The 20,158-nt window shown below is 42.4% G+C and overlaps 1 protein-coding gene across 4 annotated transcripts in view; it reads left to right on the forward strand.

Annotated features, from left to right (window-relative positions):
* The window catches only part of TRPM6 (transient receptor potential cation channel subfamily M member 6), a 161,114-nt gene that overhangs the window by 74,773 nt on the left and 66,183 nt on the right, over nt 1–20,158 (forward strand). For 3 of the 4 annotated variants that reach the window (XM_073345123.1, XM_073345124.1, XM_073345125.1), the window contains 7 exons: nt 1,381–1,552; nt 3,049–3,223; nt 8,691–8,814; nt 12,870–12,942; nt 13,059–13,159; nt 16,172–16,306; nt 18,687–18,740. In XM_073345123.1, the coding sequence (XP_073201224.1) occupies nt 1,381–1,552; nt 3,049–3,223; nt 8,691–8,814; nt 12,870–12,942; nt 13,059–13,159; nt 16,172–16,306; nt 18,687–18,740 (834 nt within the window). Of the gene's footprint in view, nt 1–1,380; nt 1,553–3,048; nt 3,224–8,690; nt 8,815–12,869; nt 12,943–13,058; nt 13,160–16,171; nt 16,307–18,686; nt 18,741–20,158 lie in introns of those variants that run through there. The other variant, XM_073345127.1, reaches the window with a different exon arrangement.

Raw genomic sequence — 20,158 nt, forward strand, 5'->3', positions numbered from 1 at the left:
GATATTTTCTCATTGTGTGACTTAAATAAACTAGTTCTTTTTTAAAACAAAACTCTAAAAACAAAATCTGTTATATGTGGACATCCATAACAACATCTCAGAGAGGGGACAGCAGGGTTTGAACCCTTGTCCCTCAGTTTAAATCTCTATCACTTGATGTGCAATAGTAATTGCTTGTGTCTACTTAAGGCTCAGCTGCTAGAGGTAGATTTGGCACAAACTTTTTCTGTGGGTTACACAACTGTTTGCTAGATAGCTGGATACCAGGAATGCTGGGCTATAGCTCTGGCTCTGGGCTAAGAGTATGATTTTGTGATTAGATAGGATATTCAAAGCACATTCATCGTGAAAGGCAGTGTGGCTGACTAGATAAGATATGTGCTGACATGTTAGAGCCCTGGGTTCTATTTCCGAAATATCATTGTATAACTTCTCTATTAACTTATTTGTAAAATGAGGTCGCAGCTCATATTAGGTTGCCTTCTAGGACAGGGTTCATAACTGATATTTTATTAATCAGCAGATGAAGAGCAATATGTGGTGCAAAGCACAGAGTGCTATAGGTTTTTTTGCAAAGGGATCCCAAAAAAGTGAGATAATCCCATAAAATACTTTAAGAAAGGAACTATTTTGGAACTATTACTTTTTCTGTGTGAAGCCAATTTTCATCAAAACACCATGAAAAATTCAAATAGTGTTCAAAGTTTACTTTGTAAGTTTTGTGTTTACCATTTTATTAAGATTTTTTACAAAATAAGCTGAAAATTCTGAAAACTTGAGTGAGGGGGTAGTAATCAGTGACTCCATAATAATGATATCTTCCATTGACTATATATTACACAGACTTGAAGGTTTACTATTTTTTAAAGATTTCCATTCATCTAGAATTCAGAATGTAAAAATGGCCATAAATGAATGAATGAATAAATAATCTGGGATCATGTATATATTCTCTAAAATAATACTAAAATGGCATAGTTGTCTTTCACAATATAGGGCCAGACAGTAATACTTTTACTCACATTTGGTAGTTTCTTAATCCTCAAATTGACTTCAACGGGACTTGACATGGAGTAAGGTACTATTCAGTGTGAGTAAGCATACCACAGTCTGGTCCACACAGTGAGGCCAAGCAGCGGTACACAGAAAAAATAATTTTGGACATTGTTATTTTCCAGATCTTGATTCCAGTGTACTTTCCACTGGAGTGCCATGAATGGTGAGAGGATAGACCAGTTGTAGCCTCCCATAGAATGATGTAGAGAATTTTCCCCTAGGTGTGGTAGAAACTTTTACAAGTTTATCATGTAACAATGAAGTATATAAAAGTTAGGTCATGTGCCAGGTGACTTTACTTCAGCCTCCTTTTGATTTTCTCAGGTAGTTCGCCTATATCAAACTCTCAGCAATCCTCTTAGCAAGCTGAGCACCCTCAACAGCACGCACTCCCATTTCGTACTGGCAGATGATGGGACAGTGGGAAAATATGGCAATGAGATGAAGCTCAGGAGGAATCTTGAGAAATACTTAAACCTTCAGAAAATACACACTGGTGAGTATTGTGATGTCAAATTTATCACAGGTTAAAAGATTTTTAAGATGCTGAGGACTTCCTGTGATATGCTGGGTGTCTTCTACTTCCATGGATTTCACTGGGAATGAGGATGGCTCAGCATCTTGAAGGATCAAGCCATAAATACTCAAAGGGGGGGAAGGGGAAGGAAAGGAACAATTTTTTTTCAAAAATCACTAATGACTTTGGGTGTTTTTGATTTCCCAGTTTGGGACCTCTGTGATGACTCTGATATTATACACTGAAAATCAGACCCATTTAAAGCCTGTCAAACTGGGCACCCAAAAATTGAAAATGTTGACCTGGAGTTCTAGAAAGCCAGAGTAGAGCATGGCTTCTGTTTCATAACTCTTTATGACAGCACTGATAACTTTTTCTCAAATATTTACCAGACATTTATAAAGAGAAAAAAATGTCAAATACAGTGAAATTCACGTTTTGCAATCTCACTGTGCAATTCTTTTGCATTCCACAACTGTCATTTTTGTTGTTGGCAAACAGTGCAATAACTAGTTGCAAAAGAGGAATTGAAAAAATATCCAATCAATCTTTTGTGTCTGTGAAATAAGCGAAAGGCAAGTTTCACAACTTTCATTTCCATTGTGGAATTGTTTGCACATTTAATACCTCAGTTATGTCTGAGTTAAAGACACCATCAAATAGGTATTTGTAGCCTGTGTAAAGTACTTATTTTCATGTAATAAGACCATCATCAGTGATTTATGGAAAGCTTGATACTGGTCTAATGAGCAAATCAGAAGGTATGTTAGAAAGAAACACCATTAGGTCAATTGTAATTGTTAAGTCCTTCCTTCCTTTTACCTACTCACCTCTTATTAGCACAGAGACGCATCCAAGAATCTCTTGAATCCATTCATGTTTTTTGTTTCCTGTTCAGTTTTAGATATAAAAAAATAGAATTCTTAATTATTGTATATTAGGTTTTCATTTGCTATGTCCATTTTTGTTTACTGTACCATTACCCAACTACCAGCTATTTCAAATTATTAAAATCACCTCTCCCAAGAATACATAACATATAGACAATTTTTTAAAAAAAGCCCCCGGTTGCTCATGAGTGTGTGCAAATATTTATATGCATAGTCACTTTTTCTATGCATGCACAAATTTTGCAAGCAAAACTCACAAGAACTGCTATTGCAGGCCATGCAAGGGAAGGGAAGGCTTCTTGTGCCCCATTTTCTTCCTCATGAGTCAATGCCCAGGCCTGCTTATAATCTTGTGCACAGTTTCTCAATAATCTTTTGTTTTAATGGCAGAGTTCCCTTGAGACAGCCTTGAAATGCCTGACACAAGGTGGGAGAAATAAAGGCATTGTTTTGTTTTTATCAATTAAAAACATGATTTCTATGAGATATTTTTTGTGGGTACAAGTTGACAAACCTATGTTTATGATGTGTACTGTGGGAGTGATAACTTTGCTGTTAGTAACGGTTGTGTGTGGTTTGAAACAGGAATGGGCCAAGGTGTACCGGTGGTTGGGCTAGTGGTAGAAGGAGGCCCAAACGTGATCCTAATGGTTTGGGAGTATGTGAGGGATACTCCTGCTGTCCCTGTGGTGGTCTGCGAGGGCACTGGCCGAGCTGCAGATCTTCTGGCTTTTATTCATAAACACACAGTAGATACAGGGTGAGTAGCTGCAGGCTGCACCACTTTTTTTTTTTTTAATTATTGTGTGGTGGTAGTGAAAATGCTTATCTCCAAATCAAAGACAATTATGAGAACTGTAGTGAAGTAGTCTTTGCCAGGAAGTGCAGAGTTCTGATCTCACCCCTGATGACAACCTCTCCAGCCCCTGTGACCTTTCCCTAGACTTAACCTCTCGGATGGAATTTCCCTTGTGATAAAAAATAGCAAGATTTGCACAAAAATAATGAGATTATTGTTAAATAGTTAATATATAAAATTTTAATTTTTTGGTGATCCATTTTTTAATTTTTGGAATCCTCTTGCACATCGTCAGTGTGTGTTTTATTTGAGACAATTAGTGTTACCCACCATCCTAAATATATTGGGCAAGGTGATTTTCGGCTGCTGCTGAAGGAGCTCTCATTTACAAATCTGCTTGTCCTCTGTCCAGCAATTAATTCTGTCCCCCCACAATCCCAACCCCCAGTAGGTCAGCCCACCCAGTCCCCATAAATTCATTCCCCATCCCCTAGCCTCTTAGTTCACCCCATGCCAGTTCAGCTCCCCCAGCCTCACATCTGCTCCTCCTGTGGTTCTTCACATTCCTATGTGTAGTCCTTGCTGGGCCAGGGTTAGAGTTGAAGGTCTCCTTATTCTGGAGTTAGTGTTTGAATGTATAGGTCTCCATGTGCTATGAATAAGGGTTTGGGCCCATACTCTTCCCTGGCCCAGGTATAGGTCTAGGGCTAGGGTTGGAGGCCAGAGGTTTTCCAAGGTTAGGGTTAAGAACATAAGAATGGCCATACTGGGTCAGACCAAAGGTCCATCAAGCCCAGTGTTCTGTCCTCTGACAGTGGCCAATGGCAGGTGCCCCAAGGGAATGAAGGGACATGTTATTATCAAGTGATCCATGCCCTGTCACCCCATCCCTGACTATCCTGGCTAACAGCCATTGATGGATCTATCTTCCATGAATCTATCTAGCTCCCTTTTGAACCCTGTTATAGTCTTGGCCTTCACAACATCCTCTGGCAAGGAGTTCCACAGGTTGAGTGTGCATTGTGTGAAGAAATACTTGCTTTTGTTTGTTTTAAACCTGCTGTCTATTAATTTCATTTGGTGACCCCTAGTTCTTGTGTTATGAGGAGGAGTAAATAACACTTCCTTATTTACTTCCTCTATACCACTCATGATTTTATAGACCTCTATCATCTCCTCCTCCTTAGTCACCTCTTTTCCAAGCTGAAAAGTCCTAGTCTTATTAATCTCTCCTCATACGGAAGCCGTTCCATATCCCTAATCATTTTTGTTCCCCTTTTCTGAACCTTTTTCAATTCCAATATATCTTTTTTGAGATGGGGGCGACCATATCTGCATGCAGTATTCAAGGTGTGGGCTTACCATGGCTTTATATAGAGGCAATATGATATTTTCTGTCTTATTATCTATCCCTTTCTTGATGATTCCCAACATTCTGTTCGCTGTTTTGACTGCCACTGCACATTGAGTGGATATTTGAGAGCACGATCCACAATGACTCCAAGATCTCTTTCTGGAGTGGTAACAGCTAATTTAGACCCCATCATTATATATTTATAGTTAGGATTATGTTTTCCAATGTGCATTACTTTGCATTTATCTTCATTAAATTTCATCTGCCATTTTGTTGCCCAGTCACTCAGTTTTGTGAGATCCCTTTGTAACTCTTCGCAGTCTGCTTTAACTATCTTGAGTAGTTTTGTATCATCTGCAAATTTTGCCACCTTACTATTTACCCCTTTTTCCAGATTGTTTATGAATCTGTTAAATAGGACTGGGCCCAATACAGATCCCTGGGGGATGCTACTATTTACCTCTCTCCATTCTGAAAACTGACCATTTATTCCTACCCTTTGTTTCCTATCTTTTAACCACTTACCAATTCATGAGAGAACCTTCCCTCTTTTCCCATGACTGCTTATTTTGCTTAAGAGCCTTTGGTGAGGGACCTTGTCAAAGGCTTTCTGAAAATCTAAATACACTATATCCACTGGATCTCCTTTGTCCACATGCTTGTTGATCCCCTTAAAGAATTCTAGTAGATTGGTGAGGCACAATTGCTCTTTACAAAAACCATGTTGACTATTTCCCAACAAATTATGTTCATCTATGTATCAGACAATTTTGTCCTTTATGATAGTTTCAACCAATTTGCCCAGTACTGAAGTGAGCCTTACTGGCCTGTAGTTGCCAGGAGCCCTTTTTAAAAATTGGCTTCACATTAGCTAATTAGGTTGGGGCTTGCAGGCTTTTGCAAGCATGGGTTAGGGTTGTAGTATGGAGGCCTCTCTGGGTGAGGGATAGAGTTGGAGACCATAGATGTCCATAGATTAGGGTTAGTGTTGGGACCCCTAGGCATCTGTGGGCCAGTATTAATGCTTGGGCCCATAGCTCTGCCCAGTCTATAGTTGGAGCTTGTGATCCTAGGTGTCACTGGGTTAATGTTAATGTTTGGGCCTATAGGCTTCTTCAGTTATAATTTTGTTTGGACCAGTCAGCATCCTTTTTCTAGATTTAGAGTTTGTATCATTATGTCTCAGAGATATTGTTATGGTTGAGACTAGGCTAGAGGTAGGGTTAGGGTTGAAGGCTGTAGCACACTCCCCATGCTAGGGTTAGCATTGGCCCCATAGTTCTGTCTAAGCTAGTATTATGGTCTGGAAGTATCCCCATGCACAGTTAGGTCTGTCAGTCTTAGGCCTTCTTGGAATAGCATTAGGATTGGAGGCCATAATTCTTCTTGTCTTGGGTTTGAGTTGGAAGTCAGAGGCCTCCCCCAGCTAGGGGATGGAATTGGAGGTATGTCCAGGGTAGCATTAGGATTGGGTCCTGTATGGCTTGCTGTACTCAGTCTAGATTTGGGTCCTGTATGTCTCACTGGTCTAGGGTTATAGTTGGATCCTGTAGTCCTCACCATTCCAGGGTCAGGTTTGGTGTCTGTTGTCCTTTCTAGCCTAGGGTTGTGATTTGAGTCTGTAGCCTTCCTTGGGCTAGAGCAATATTTGTGGTTAGTGGAGGCCAGTGTTAGGTCACTGACTGTAACCCTAGTCCAGGTCCCTCTGGCAACCCCAACTCTAATCCTAGACCTAAGACTTCTGGTTGCTAGAAACCTGTAGTCTTCCTTGGGCTAGAGTTATATTTGTGGTTAGTAGGAGGCCTTCGGGCCAATGTTAGGACACTGATGCAACCCCAGCTTCAATCCTAGGTCTGACTTCTGCAGCCTGAACCCGAACCCAAGGAGCTCTACTGGCTGTATGTCCAATCCTATCCTTGAGACATATGTAGACCCCATCCATAACCCTTGTCTGGTGATCTCTATGGGCACTGATCATGAACTTCTGTGGGTCCAAACTTCAAATGCAACCCTCTCCTGGGGCCAGCCGGCCACTTCATTTTTAATCTTTTCCTGGGTCACCCTCTGGCCCAAACCATGATTGTGTCCCTGGCTCTTCACGGGCCCCCGCCGTAACCCAAGCCCAGGATCACAGATCAGTCTTGTCCCTGATGCTAGCCCACAAAGAGAAGGTAAGCACCTTCTCAGGCTGTTTAGTGTGGAGTAAGGCAGTAGCTTCCAACCTTGACACTAGCCTGGGTCTGCCTGTGGGCCCAACCTCTACTCTATCCTGAAGTCATCGACTCATTTCAACATCGACATCACTCCCAGGGATGCTTGCGGACTTCAGCCCCAATCTTATCCCCATGGACCTGTGCGCTCCATTCCAAGCCATAACACCATGGACATCTGCAGGCCCCAAATCTGACCTTATCCCTGGTGAGCCCCACAGGTCCTGCTCTGACCCTAATCTGCAGCCGTGGCCTTAACCCTGTTGTGACCTTCAGCCATGGCCACCAACTGACCCCAGCCCCAACTGTAGGCCAGGGCCATAGACAAGCTTGAACCTTAACAGAAACTTACCCATAGAATACCATGTCCAGTACTGACCTTGACACTGATTGTGGGTGCTGGACTTCCAGCCAGTCCCAACCATAATACTTGACAGTGGCTAGCACTTGACTCCAAATCCAAACCTAGCCCAGGATCACCATTGGCCCTATCCCTAACCCACCCCCAGGGCCAACAATTGGTCCCAATCTTTGTTAATAACCAGCACCAACTCTAACCCCAGCCCTGCATCATCAGCTGATTTTTCCCTAGCCCAGGGCCCCTATCTGGTCCCAATGCTCACCCTAGCATGGGGACTTCATCCTGTCCCAGCCATTTTCCTGAGTTGAGGCCCCCATCTGACCTCATCCCTAAACCTGATTTGAGGTCCCCATGCAGATCAAAACTGAACCCTAGGTCTTAGTTTCCAAGCATAATCCTGACCCCTCTCCACACTTTTCAATTCTAACAACCTGGGGCCCACATCTTCCTGGGTCTGCCATCTGGCCATATTGTATCTCTGTCCCTCATCTGCAATCTGTCCCTAATTCTGAGCCGAGTTTGGGGTTCCCTTTTGGCCCCAATACTAAACCTAGTATGCTGTCCCAACATGCCAGGAGCCTCTAATTAAGGCCCACATCTATGCCCAACCCCAACCTTAGCTCAGAGCCAGCAATGCACCTCAAATCTAAACAAATGTGGATTTTTTAAAATAATTTTTATTTTTTTCATGGGAAAATGGGTTTTTTTATAAATCAAAAATGTTAATGAACAATTGTCCATTTTTGAAAATGTTCATGGACTTATTCACAACGTTGTCATTATTTAAACATTTGTGGTATATATTTTGTTCTATATCTCTCTTTGATGTTGTTTGTTAGCTTTTTAGAGTATAATTTTTGGAATCATGTTTTCATATTTTTGGTAACTTACTTTTATATCTTTTTTGCCTGCTCTTTTTATTTTCTTCTCCCTCCCTTTCCTTTTTTTCCATTATTTTTCTTGTCATTAAAAAGAAATTAGTTAAAAAAACTTACTGGAAAATGAAAGGAGAAATGAAAAAAGATGAAAAAAGATAACAATAAAAAACCCAGAAAATAATAAACGGAAAGTAAAATACCAAGCAACTTAAATTATGTTCACAAAATTTAATTAAAAAGGTAGAAAAAAATTGCAAAAGCAAGTTTGAAATCTCAGTTTTTCATGAAATTGTTTAAATTTTTTACTAGCTCCATTCATAATACTTTTCAAACTAATTAGCTTTGCCATTGATTGCGTTTACATGGGTTCATAACGTTTAAATACAGTATTAAATAAATATTTAATATTGTATATTGGTTATGTCCTGCCTTTGTTATGCATGAGTGGTACTGTGAAAGGTGAAGGCAATATCGTACTGAAGACAAAGTATGCATTGCTGTATCCACTGGTCTACTCTGTTCTCACAAGTTTCTTCTGTCAGTGTAACATCTGACAAAGAGATCAGTCAGATGAGGCATCCTACGGTACAATTTATTCTTGTCTGTGTATTTATTTGTTCCTCAGAGACTTGCTCCCTCAGCTGAAGGAGGAGATATCAATAATGATTCAGAACACCTTTAATTTTGGGCAGAAACAGTCCATTCATCTATTTCAAATGCTGATGGAGTGTATGGCGCACAGAGAATCTGTGAGTATGATGGATTGTTGGTTTGTATTACGATCTCTTTCATTTGCTATACAAGTGTGATCTTTTTGTTGATTATGAAATATATTGGCCTGGGCACAGAGGCTATTGTAATAATGTTATCTCTGATATAAATATAGCAGGCCAAAGTTTGTCGTCAATTACCTCTGTTCAGTCTCATTTGTGTTAATGAAGGTTTCATAAGTTGTTTGTCTTCCAGATGGACTTTTCCCATCCCTTTTATGAGACCCAGGTGTTTCAACACAATTAGTCCAGTGCCCTTAGGCTGGGAAGTAGCTAATTCTGGCAAAGGCAGGCTGATTGAACAGGGCTGGCTAGCAGACACAGGTCTCCTGGCCCTGAAAGGGGCAGGCCACCCTGTTACACATTTCTCTCCCTCTCTCCCTAAAGCTTTGCTTGGCCCCAGGGCAAGTTCTACCATTTACAGCCATACGTCAAGCTTGGACAGGCTGTTTTCCTGGCTGCCATCTCTCCTACTCTTCTCTTAGCTGGCTAACATCTGAGATCAACTGGTCTTTTTCCCAGCACACTTTCTCCATGTTGGAGATTTGGGGACCAAATCTTCCATGTCACATTGCAGCATCATTACTTGTAATTCCAAGCACTGTTTCCCCTCAGCCAACTCCTTTTTCTCTTTCAGAGCCTGCTGTGTGGCTTTCTCCAAGGCAGCCAATTCCACACAGTGGTTCTCCTTCCCAGATCAGCTCCTGCTTTATGGCTTGTGCCACAGCACTAACATAGGAAGAGTGTCTCTCTTCCAGGTCTCTTTTTAATTGATCCCTTTTCAGGAGCATCTCCTGCAACTTCTTCCACTTCCAACTTCCTCCACTATCTCTGACATATCAGGCACTGCCATGACTTCAGAGTCTGTTGCTTCTCCAGCCTCTGTAGTTGCCCCCATTATTATCACAGTGTTTCTCTGTGTTCTCAGCCCTGCACTTTTTCTCCAGAACTTGTACCTGCTGTTGAAGGGCAAAAACTTGGTTCTCCAGAGTCCTCTTTGCCTGCCCCTCCTGGGTCAGCTGCTTTTCCAAGCGATTCCTTTCTGCTTCTATCTGCCTTAACTGGATCTTGAGGCTCAGCCTCTGCAGCTTTTAGTCCTGCTCCCTATTCCTAGGCCCCTAATTGTCCCCTTGGTACAATCCTTCTTTCCACAGTTCAAGTACTAAGTGGGACAGAGCTTTTTAATATCTTCGGTCTCCCCACAGGAAAAACATATCACCACCCTCTTTCCTGTGCTCCACTTTTCCACACCTGAAGCACACCAGAGCATTTGTCCCAGGCTGGTGCTGGGGTATTTCCAGCCACTGTTGCTTTTGTTGGCCCTCCCACAACTGCAAGAGGATTGTCTGTGTCTGCTTGTGATTTGTCACCAGCAGGTGGAGGATGTCCTCCACTCCTTTCCCTATTGCTAAAAGGAGTTCAGCATACCCCTCCATACACTAGTTTGGCAAGGTAGATGTTCCCCAGCCAAAGAAGGTGTCTGTATCTCTCTGCCCCATAATTCTTCCTTGATTGGAGGGGGTGTCATGATGGGAGGGGGTGTCAAGTTGTCATAGGCCATGACTGCCCTATAGCACCTGTGATTCTGAGAATGGCGCCACAGGCACTCCCTGTCTCAATTTGCCCTCACCAGGTTTTTTTTTAAATTTTTGTCTCTTCTGGGGATTCACATGGCTAACCTCTCCTGCTGCATTACTCTCAGAGTTCAATTCCCACATGGGGTAACAAAAGTCCAAACAAACAAGAGGTTCTTCTACCCTGCTTGGGCTTCTCTTCAGCCCACCCTCCAGGCTTCTGGGCTACCTTTAAGGGTATGTCTACACTGCAGTTAGACACCCACGCCTGGCCCATGCCAGCTGACTCGGTCTTGGGGGTGCTTAATTTTGGTGTAGACACTTTGGGTAGAGCCCAAGCTCTGGGACCCTGCGAGGGGGAAAGTCCCAGAGCTTGGGCTTCAGCTCAAACCCAAACATCTACACCACAATTAAACAACCCCTTAGCCTGAGCCCTGTGAGCCCGAGTCAGCTGGCATGGGCCAGCTGTGGGTTTTTAATTGCAATGTAGATGTACCCTAAGTGTCTCTTCTCTGGGAGAAAGTGCTGACTCCCAGGCTGCTTCCCTGGAGTCCTTCCAGACCCTACTTCAGGGCTTTCCACATAAGCTCAACTTATTCCCTGTGGTTCCTCTCTCAAACTGAGTTTTCTCAGCCCTTTTATGAGGCCCACGTGCTTCAGGCTGTCACTTGACCCCATTTAGTTCAGCCGCCTTATGTTAGAAGGCAGCTGACTCTGGGGCAAGAGGGGCTGATTGAAGAGGGCTGGCTAGCCCCAGGGACTCTTGGCTCCTAAAGGGGCAGGCCATCCTATTACAAGGTTTCAAGATCTTCCACTGTGTGAGAAGTAAGTATGTGGGTGTCATTGTATGAATCTTAATGTCTCAACCTTCAAGGTCAGCCAAAAAGAGAGATTCAGTGTTGCAGGATTAGAAATATGATGATTTGCATGTTGATTTCCTTGCATTAAGAGTCTATGTGTATGTCTACACTGTAATTAGATACCTGCCTCTGGCCCGTGACAGCTGACTCAGGCTTGTGGGACTAGGGCTAGGGAGCTGTTTAATAGACGTTAGGGCTCAGGCTGCAGCCTGAGCTCTGGGACTCGCCCCCCTTGTAGGGTCATATAAGTCCGAGCTCCAGCCCGAGCCAGGGTTGCCAACTTTCTAATTGCACAAAACCGAACACCCATCCTCACCCCATCCCCGAGGCCCGGCCCCCGCTCACTACATTCTCCCTCCCTTGCTGGCTTGCTCTCTCCCACCCTCACTCACTTTCACTGGGCTGGGGCAGGGGGTTGGGGTGTGGGAGGGGGTGCGGGCTTTGTGGTGGAGCTGGGGATGAGGGGTTTGGGGAGCAGGAGGGGGCTCCGGGTTGGGGGGTGGGGCAGAGGGATTTGGAGTGCAGGTGGGGGGACTGCGGGTTGAGGCAGGGGATTGGGGTGCATCAGGGGGTGAGGGCTCTGGGATGGGGTTGGGGATGAGGGGTTCAGGGTGTGGGAGGGGGGTCTGGGCTGGGACAGGGGGTGAGGATGCTGGAGGGGGTCTGGTCTCTAGGCTGAGGTGCGGGCTCTGGGGTGGGGCTGGGGATGAGGGGTTGGGACTCAGCGTTGGAACATGGGATTACCTCGGGTGGCTCCTGGTCAGTGGCACAGCGAGGCTAAGACAGGCTCCCTGCCTGTCCTGACTCCAGTGCTGTGCCCAGGAAGTGGCTAGCAGGTCTGGCGCCTAGGTGGGGGGTGGGAGCAGGAGGCTCTGCAGGCTGCTCTCATCCGCAGGTACCTCCCCTCCATACACTAGTTTGGCAAGGAACTAGCCAATGGGAGTGTGGAGCCAGTGCTCTGGGTGGGGGCAGTGCATGGAGCCCCTTGGCCCCCCGACAAGGAGCTTGACCTGCTGGCCGCTTCCAAGGCGCAGTGCAGTGCCAGGACAGGTAGGGACTAGCCTGCCTTAGCTGTGCAGCACCACCGTGGTTGACGGCCAATGGGCGCTGCAGGGGCAGTGTGTGGAGCCTCCTAGCTGCCCCTATACATAGGAGCTGGAGGGGGGACATGCTACTGCTTCCGGGAGCCACGTGGAACCCCGGCATGTGTGGAGCAGGGCAAGCCCCGGATCCTGCTCCCCGGCTGGAGCTCAAGGGCCAGATTAAAATGTCTGAAGGGTTGGATGCGACCCCCGGGGCGTAGTTTGCCCACCTCTGCCCTAGCCTGAACATCTATACCACAAATAAACAGCCCTGTGAGCCCGAGTCAGCTGGCACTGGCCAGCCGTGGATTTTTAATTGCTATGTAGACATACCCTAATGGTACATTTTCATTGCGGTGCACAAGGAGATACATTCATGTATAGATCGCTTTGTTAATGTTGCTGAGAGCTGTGAAACTTATTTCACTGGACACTAGGTCAAGAACGAACACCCAGTGTTTCCCTGGAAGGGCTTGTCCACGTTCCCCCCGAATAACATCCTTTTGCAACACTGACAGATAACCATATTTGATGCAGAGTCAGAGGAGCAGCAGGACATTGATTTGGCAATCCTGACAGCACTCCTGAAAGGTACTTATCTAATAATATTTCCTATGACCTACAGATTCATTGACATGCCCTTTCAAAGAAAGGAAGGAAAAGAAGCTAATGTATGAAAGTTAATGGAGCCTTTTCTTGTTTTCTAGGTACAAATATGTCTGCATCAGATCAGCTAAATTTGGCCTTGGCATGGAATAGACTGGACATTGCCAAGAAACATATATTGGTTTGTGGACAAGACTGGAAGGTACTTTTCAATTTTATTTTCCAGCATGTGTTTGTTTTTTACAGAGAAGCTTTTTAATTCTCTTTGTGTTTTCACCTTTGCTTTGCATCTGACAGTCTCTGTCTGATGAGTTACTTGGAGTTTGAGTTCACATACCTGTCTGGTGGTGTAAGCATAGTTAGTATTTGGAAATGCAAAGTTTTCCTAGGGGGCATTCAACATGGAATGCTCAAACTAAGTTTTGTTCCTAACTTCTGTTGGAGGACTTGAAGCTGGGGTAAGGAGGCACGAGCCCCCCTTGCCATGCTGCAGAGGGTGACACCATTAACATTATGATTCTGTAGATTTTTACGTATCAAGTGACATGTCTCTTACCCTTCTATCACTAATTTGTCCATGGAATAAGATTTCACTACATTATGCTCCCAGACTATTGTGTGTTCCTCATTTTCTGGGTCCCTGACTAGAGACCTTGGAGTCTGCTTTGCAGAAGTGCTGAGCACTTAGAACTGCAGTTGAAGTCAATGAGAGCTATGCTTTGAACATATGAAGTGCTAGGCATAGATTCAGAAAGGGACTTAGGCATTCAGTATTGCAACATTCAGCATTGCAATTCCTAACTTTTAGTTGTCTGGAAAATCGCTGCATTCCATAAAGCCTGAATTAGGCCCCCAAGCTCCTTATACAATGAATGGGGACAGATAGGTGCCTAAGAATGGGATCCACAAAAGTTAGAATGATAGGTGGCTCCCTGCCTAAACTAACCAATAGGAGATGCCAATTATATGGGTGTGTCCTAAACCCCACCTCTCTCTTGGACTTAGGTGCCCTGTCTCTGTTTGGACTCCGCAGTTGGGAGTCCTCTCCTGGAGTCAGGTGCTTAAGCCATTTTTTGAAAGAAGCACTGCTGATGAAGTAGATGATGGTGCTGCCTCCCTTATACCTTCAGTGGTTATAGCATTCCTCCAGGATGTGGGAGAGCCTAGTTCAGTTCCTCTCCCTCTCCCTCCCCCTGACAGATAGGGAGAAGGGATTTGAATATGGGTCATCCACCTCTTAGGAGAGTGCCCTAATTACTGGGTTATAGGATATTCTGGGGTAGGTCTGTCTCTCAGTCTCTCCTGTTGAAGCTGTTCTACTTTGGAACATATTTATATAGTCCTTTGGGCCGAGCGAGAGCCAGCGTGTGAATGATTGGTGAACAAGTGTAAATTAGGAAGAAGAAGAAAAAAAGTGAAAACTGGGCTGGTAAGAGAGGAAGGGATTTTTAAATTGAGATTGTGGAAACTTTTTGGCTTTTGTTTGTTGTTGTTCATACCTATTTAAGTACAGTCATTAATTAACATTTTGAATGAAGGAAATCTTTGTTAAATATTGAATATCTGCACCCCTTCAGTTAAAGCCTTAAGAGTTCACAATAAATAACTCTTAATACCCTCACTTGTTCTCCAGTAAAAAACAGAGTGCTTGTCTGCACTTGAAATACTACAGTGGCATAGCTGCATTGCTGTTGCATTCTCCCATCAGCATAGGCAACCTTCCTCCCTGAGGGGGAGTAACTAGGTCAATGGAAGAATTCTTCTGTTGACATAGTGCTGTCTATACTGGGGGGTAAGTCATCTTAACTACTCTGTACAAGGTGTATGGACTTTTCAGTAATTAATTTTCTAGTATAACATATGACCTTCCTGGGCCTGGTCTACATCCCTGATATTTCAAAGTTAAAAAACATGTAGAAAAAAAACCTTCAACAGCAATGTTTTCATTATACACCATAAAGAAGCAAAAGACAGGCACAAGCCCATTTTTAAAAATATCCTGTGCTGGTGACCTTTAAAAGCCACATTTTTAATTAGTGGGGCCCAAAGTTAATACACAGCTGGGAGGGTCTACATTTTTGTGCAGTTATCCTGACTACTACATATTCAAATTGCCAGGTATGTAGGCAGCAATTTCCAAGTGATTTGTGTAAACTTTCATAGTATTTGTATGTACAAGTGAAAGTGCACACTTATGCATGGATTCGCTTTTAAAAACGTTTTCCTAAAAGTTCAATAGGTAATGATTATAATCAGCTGTAACTACATTTCTGCATAAATGTCAGCTCAGCATCAAATAGATTGTACAACAGACTGTGAAATATTTCTGAAACCAAAGTAATTTAATAACATTACGCAAACTTTGCACAGCTATAATGTGACAATGTTTTTTAATGCATACTACACATCTGTTAATATTACAGGATATTACATCCACAAAATATAAACCTGCACATTGGAAGAAGTATTTGTGTGTGCACAATCGGTATTGGCTATTTCCCAGTTTGCACACCAAAACATGCATTTTGCACACATAGTTGCCTATTTGTATGGATGTATGCACGCAGGCATATTTTGTAGAAGCAAAGTAGATATTTTTGAAATCAAAGCCTTCCATAGGCCCAATTCCTTAGCTGCTGTGCATATGGAAATTCTGTTGAGATAAATAAAAGTGCTCCTATGCTTGGAGCACTTTTGGAATTGAGTCCTCCATTTTAATGCAGATACTGTTCTGTGTTACACGGGTTTTTTTTTTACCACCTTCAAATATAATTTTCAGAAAGTTTATCTTATATATTCTTTCTCTTTTTTAATATAGCCTTTCTTTAAATACCTTGGTCTCATATAGTTCCTCTGTTTTTTGTTATGTGGCAAATCAGAAAGTCTTTTCATTATGACAGATTAAATTCTGAAGCTGAAATGATTTAAAAACAAGGCCAATAGGAGATGCACTGTCCAGTGCAATGGTTGTAAAGGCAAATTTGAAGAAGTCTTTGTTAAGGTTTGGTTTGTGCAGAATAATTTTCCCCACTGGATTTTTACATAGGTGCATTTTCTAACAAATTTTTATTTTCTACAGTACACATGAAATACAGGGACAAAGCATGAAGATAAATAGATCCTTAACTCTTGTTTGGGGTTTGTTTTATTTAATCCAGAATGATTTTTTTTCCCATTTTCTTTTTTTCCTCCCCTTCTCCCTCACCCTTTGAAGGTTGGCTCCCTGGAACAGGCAATGCTGGATGCTTTAGTGATGGACCGGGTGGACTTTGTAAAGTTATTAATAGAGCATGGAGTGAATCTGCACCGTTTCCTTACTATATCCCGACTGGAAGAACTCTACAATACAGTGAGTACCTGAAACCCCATTGCAAAGTAGCTTCTGGCTAGATAGCTAAGTATTGGATGGATAGACAGATAGACTAGACAAAAATGGCAGAATTGGAAGGCCTGATTCCCTGTTGATTTGTAGCTTATGTAGTCACACCAGTGTAAAGTGGATGTAAATGCTACCATTTATATTGCAATCTGTGGAGCATAGTGTTCTATACCCTCGTTGCGCTGGTGTAAATGTCTGAACAAGGACAACCAAACAGGCTCACGGTTCCTGAGCTGTTCAAAAGAAGTGGCTGTTTTTATTAATTGAGGCTATGTCTATACTACACAGCTTTTAGTGACATGGCTGTGTCACTACACCTGTGCTGCGAAAAGTCATGCAGCGTAGCCACTGTTTGTCAGCTCTCCTGCTGACAAGAAACTTCCGCCCCGAACAAGTGACGTTTGCGTTGTCGGCAGGAGAGCGCTCCTGCTGACAAAGTGCTGTTCACATTGGCGCTTGTTGAGGCAAAGCTTTTGTCATGTGTGTGTGTGTGTGTGTGTGTGTGTGTGTTTGTGGGGTTAACACCTCTGAAAGACAAAAGTTTTGTCATTCAATTGTCAGCGTAGACATAGCCAGATACTGAATTCGGAAGCACAACCTTCTTGAAAATTTAGCTCATAGGACCTGGCTCTCTGCTGCCCTGCACTTTGCATAGCCAGTTACATCCAGGCAAAGTGGGTATATAAAGCTGCCAAATCAGACTGTAAGGTGCAAGTGGCTATAGAAAGTGCAAGAATGTATATATCACTGATGCATGTCTCCTCTCCTGCAGCACTGTCATCTTGCAATAGGAGGCCAATAAAAATGTTTAAAGTAGTGTCTCACCTAATTAATAACATCTGATGTAGTGCTTTCTAGGCCAAGACTATTTTTTGCAACTACAATAGGGAGTTTTTTTTGCAACTACCAAATGGATGGCTCTGGCAAGAAGCTGGCCCACTTGAAATAAATTTTCATTTGTATTTGAAATCCTAAAAATATAGCCCTCAGTTTTCTATTTTGAAAATGTTCATTTACTGCACTAGTTTCAGCAGGGCAGCCTGTTATACTTCTCCTGTCAACACTAATAAAATTGGTCACAAATCTGGGAAGCTGTGGGTTTTACTGAATTATATTGCAATCTATGGGCCATATTGTGACCTCCTTATTTACACTGAATAGTATGTTACTCCTGGAGTACTCCCATTGAAATCAATGAGAGTACTCTTAGAGTAAGGTACTACTTAAGATGAGTAAGTGAATTACAATATAGCCCAACGGATTGATCTTTAGATGTCCCCTAAGATAAGCATTACCCTTGAAGAGTAATTTCAAAGCCCTTTTTGCAGTGACCAAACTCCACTCTCTGCCTGAGGGCAAAGCCCATTTCTCCATCTTGGACTCATGGGAATGAAAGAGGGGAAGTGAAAAACCTCCAGCCACACAATGCATGTCTTGAGTGAGAACATTGCTTTGAGGACCCTGCTCCTGCTTCAGTTCTCTATGGGTTGATGCAGCTCTATGTCTGTAAAGTCTGTATCCTCTGTTCAGGGCAAAAAGAGAGACAGAATGTTTAAAGGTTCTACTCAGGAATGGGAAGTGATGGGTACTCCAAAGCCCTTTCCACACTGTGTCTGCATGCTAAAATCTATTGTAACTTGTTTTCATTCATGTGTGAATAAAAGGTACCCAACACATTTAACAAAGAAAACCAAAATACAGCACATTTTCAATGTTACAAAAGTACTGTTGCTTGAGCTGATCCAAAATGGTGAACATGTCTGAAAAAAATTATTTGTTCCAATTTTTCCATAGAAAAAAAGGAATAGGGGAGAAAGATCCCCCACCAATAAAATCTGAATGGAAAAAAATTGAATGTAAAAATATTAACAAAAAAAATCAAGAAATTGAGAACAAATTACATTTTTCATTGTTGAAGAAAGGCCATTGTTCCTCAGAAAGTTTTAAATGCAACATTTTGATCAGCTGTAATTATGATGATAAGATTTTGAGGCAGAGGATAATTGGTTCTATGTACCAGCCTTTCACTTCTGGACAGCTTGTTTCAAGCTGAATTTCATGAGAAATGAATTTAGATTTTAACCTGGGCTGGTGTACGTTACGCACATTCAAAATTGTCATACAGTTTAGCAAAGGAGACAATTAGTCTCTTCTTAGGAGAGGCCCAGGACTGTGATAATAGTATGCTGGTTGCAGATTTGCATTGAAGGCCATTTGTAGAACTGCAGGAAGCTTGAATAACTACCGATTATCCTGTGGAGATCTCAACATTTTTCTTGCACAGATTTTGAAATTAATGCATAAACATGCACATTTGTTTAATTTCTTTTTCTTTTGATTAACATTACAGAAACAAGGACCAACAAATCTACTTTTGCATCATCTTGTTCGAGATGTAAAACAGGTAATCTAAATCTGAAAGTCTGGGAATATAAGAATGTAACTTAATATACCAGGATCTAGTGACACTAATTGCTATCAGATAGTATTGTAGAAAGTTTAGAATTAGAAATGACGGTTTCATGTCTATTTTTATATCTACTGAATGAATTGTCTCTAGCCCATCTATTCCCCAAAGCTATGGAATGCTCTCCAGGGTTCTGTACCTTAATGTATTGACTTACACTCACAAACTCCCTTTATCAAACTCCCTTTATCTTACATTACAAAAGTACCATTATTAAATAAATCAAGGATTTGGGGAACCATTACAGTAACCCTGCCACAGTTCATCATTATAACCATTTTTTTTTTCAGTCAAAAGAATTGCCTTGCTTAACAATGACAGCAAAATATTCTGACAGGTGCAACACTCTTTCTGTACACTCTAGGAGAACAGAAGTTGGCAGTGAATAATTACTGCTTGGAGAGGAATTAGTAATTTATAGTCTGTTTCAAACTTTTATCTCTTGTATCTTGTGACATTGCTAATATAGGAAGCATTGAGGCTGTTCTTTTTGCATCTGATGTCAAGTGCAAGAGATGGCCAGATCTAAGACTGGATTAATTTCACCATGTCTGCCAAGTATATACATCATAGGATAAAATGAATTCTTCTGTTGACCGACCCACATCTACACTGGGGATTAGATTATTTTAAATATGGTGCTCAACTTAGACCTTAGGCTAATCAAATTTTAAGTGTAGATCAGACCTCAAAGATGACCTCTCTTATGCATTTAATTTTGATTGGTCCAGTGAGTGGCTCACTTCAAATCTATTTTTACTTCTGGGTCCTACTTATCTGAGGGCCTATCTATTTGACTGTGTTGTGGATTATGTTTTAACATGTTCCTCTCCTGATTGTTACAATGCAGTTTGGTCTTGCCTATGTTTGAACTATGTTACAAAATGCTGTTATTGTAATAGACATTCTTATAAACTTTAGAGTGCAATGGATGGTAGACATTGTTTTACCAATTTTGGCGCATAACATGTTGACAGGTATTTAATTGTCTTACTTCTATAGCAGCTTCATATGCCTGAAGAATCTATGCGCTCTCTGTCAGATTTAGGAGTTTTATGCTACAGGATTTCACAACTCAGTTCATGCTAGCCAGGTGTCAGGGTCTGTAGAAGATTGGTACCAGTGACCAAGACTTGGGCAGTCTAGCCTGGAGGTCACCACATTGTTCAGGAAGTAGAGGCCAATTGGACAGGTCTGGAGTCAGCTTCCAGGTGTCAGAACTGAAAGTTGGGGCTGGGGTCAGACAGGAGTTGAAGCCAAGGGCCAGCACTGAGTTGGAAGCCAAAGATCCATAGTCTAGGGTTGGAACTGGGGCAGTCAGAAACCAGAGCAATAGGATTCAGGGACTGGAATGA

This window comes from Lepidochelys kempii, chromosome 5 (assembly GCF_965140265.1).
Source record: "Lepidochelys kempii isolate rLepKem1 chromosome 5, rLepKem1.hap2, whole genome shotgun sequence".
NCBI classification, from domain to species: Eukaryota; Metazoa; Chordata; order Testudines; family Cheloniidae; genus Lepidochelys; species Lepidochelys kempii.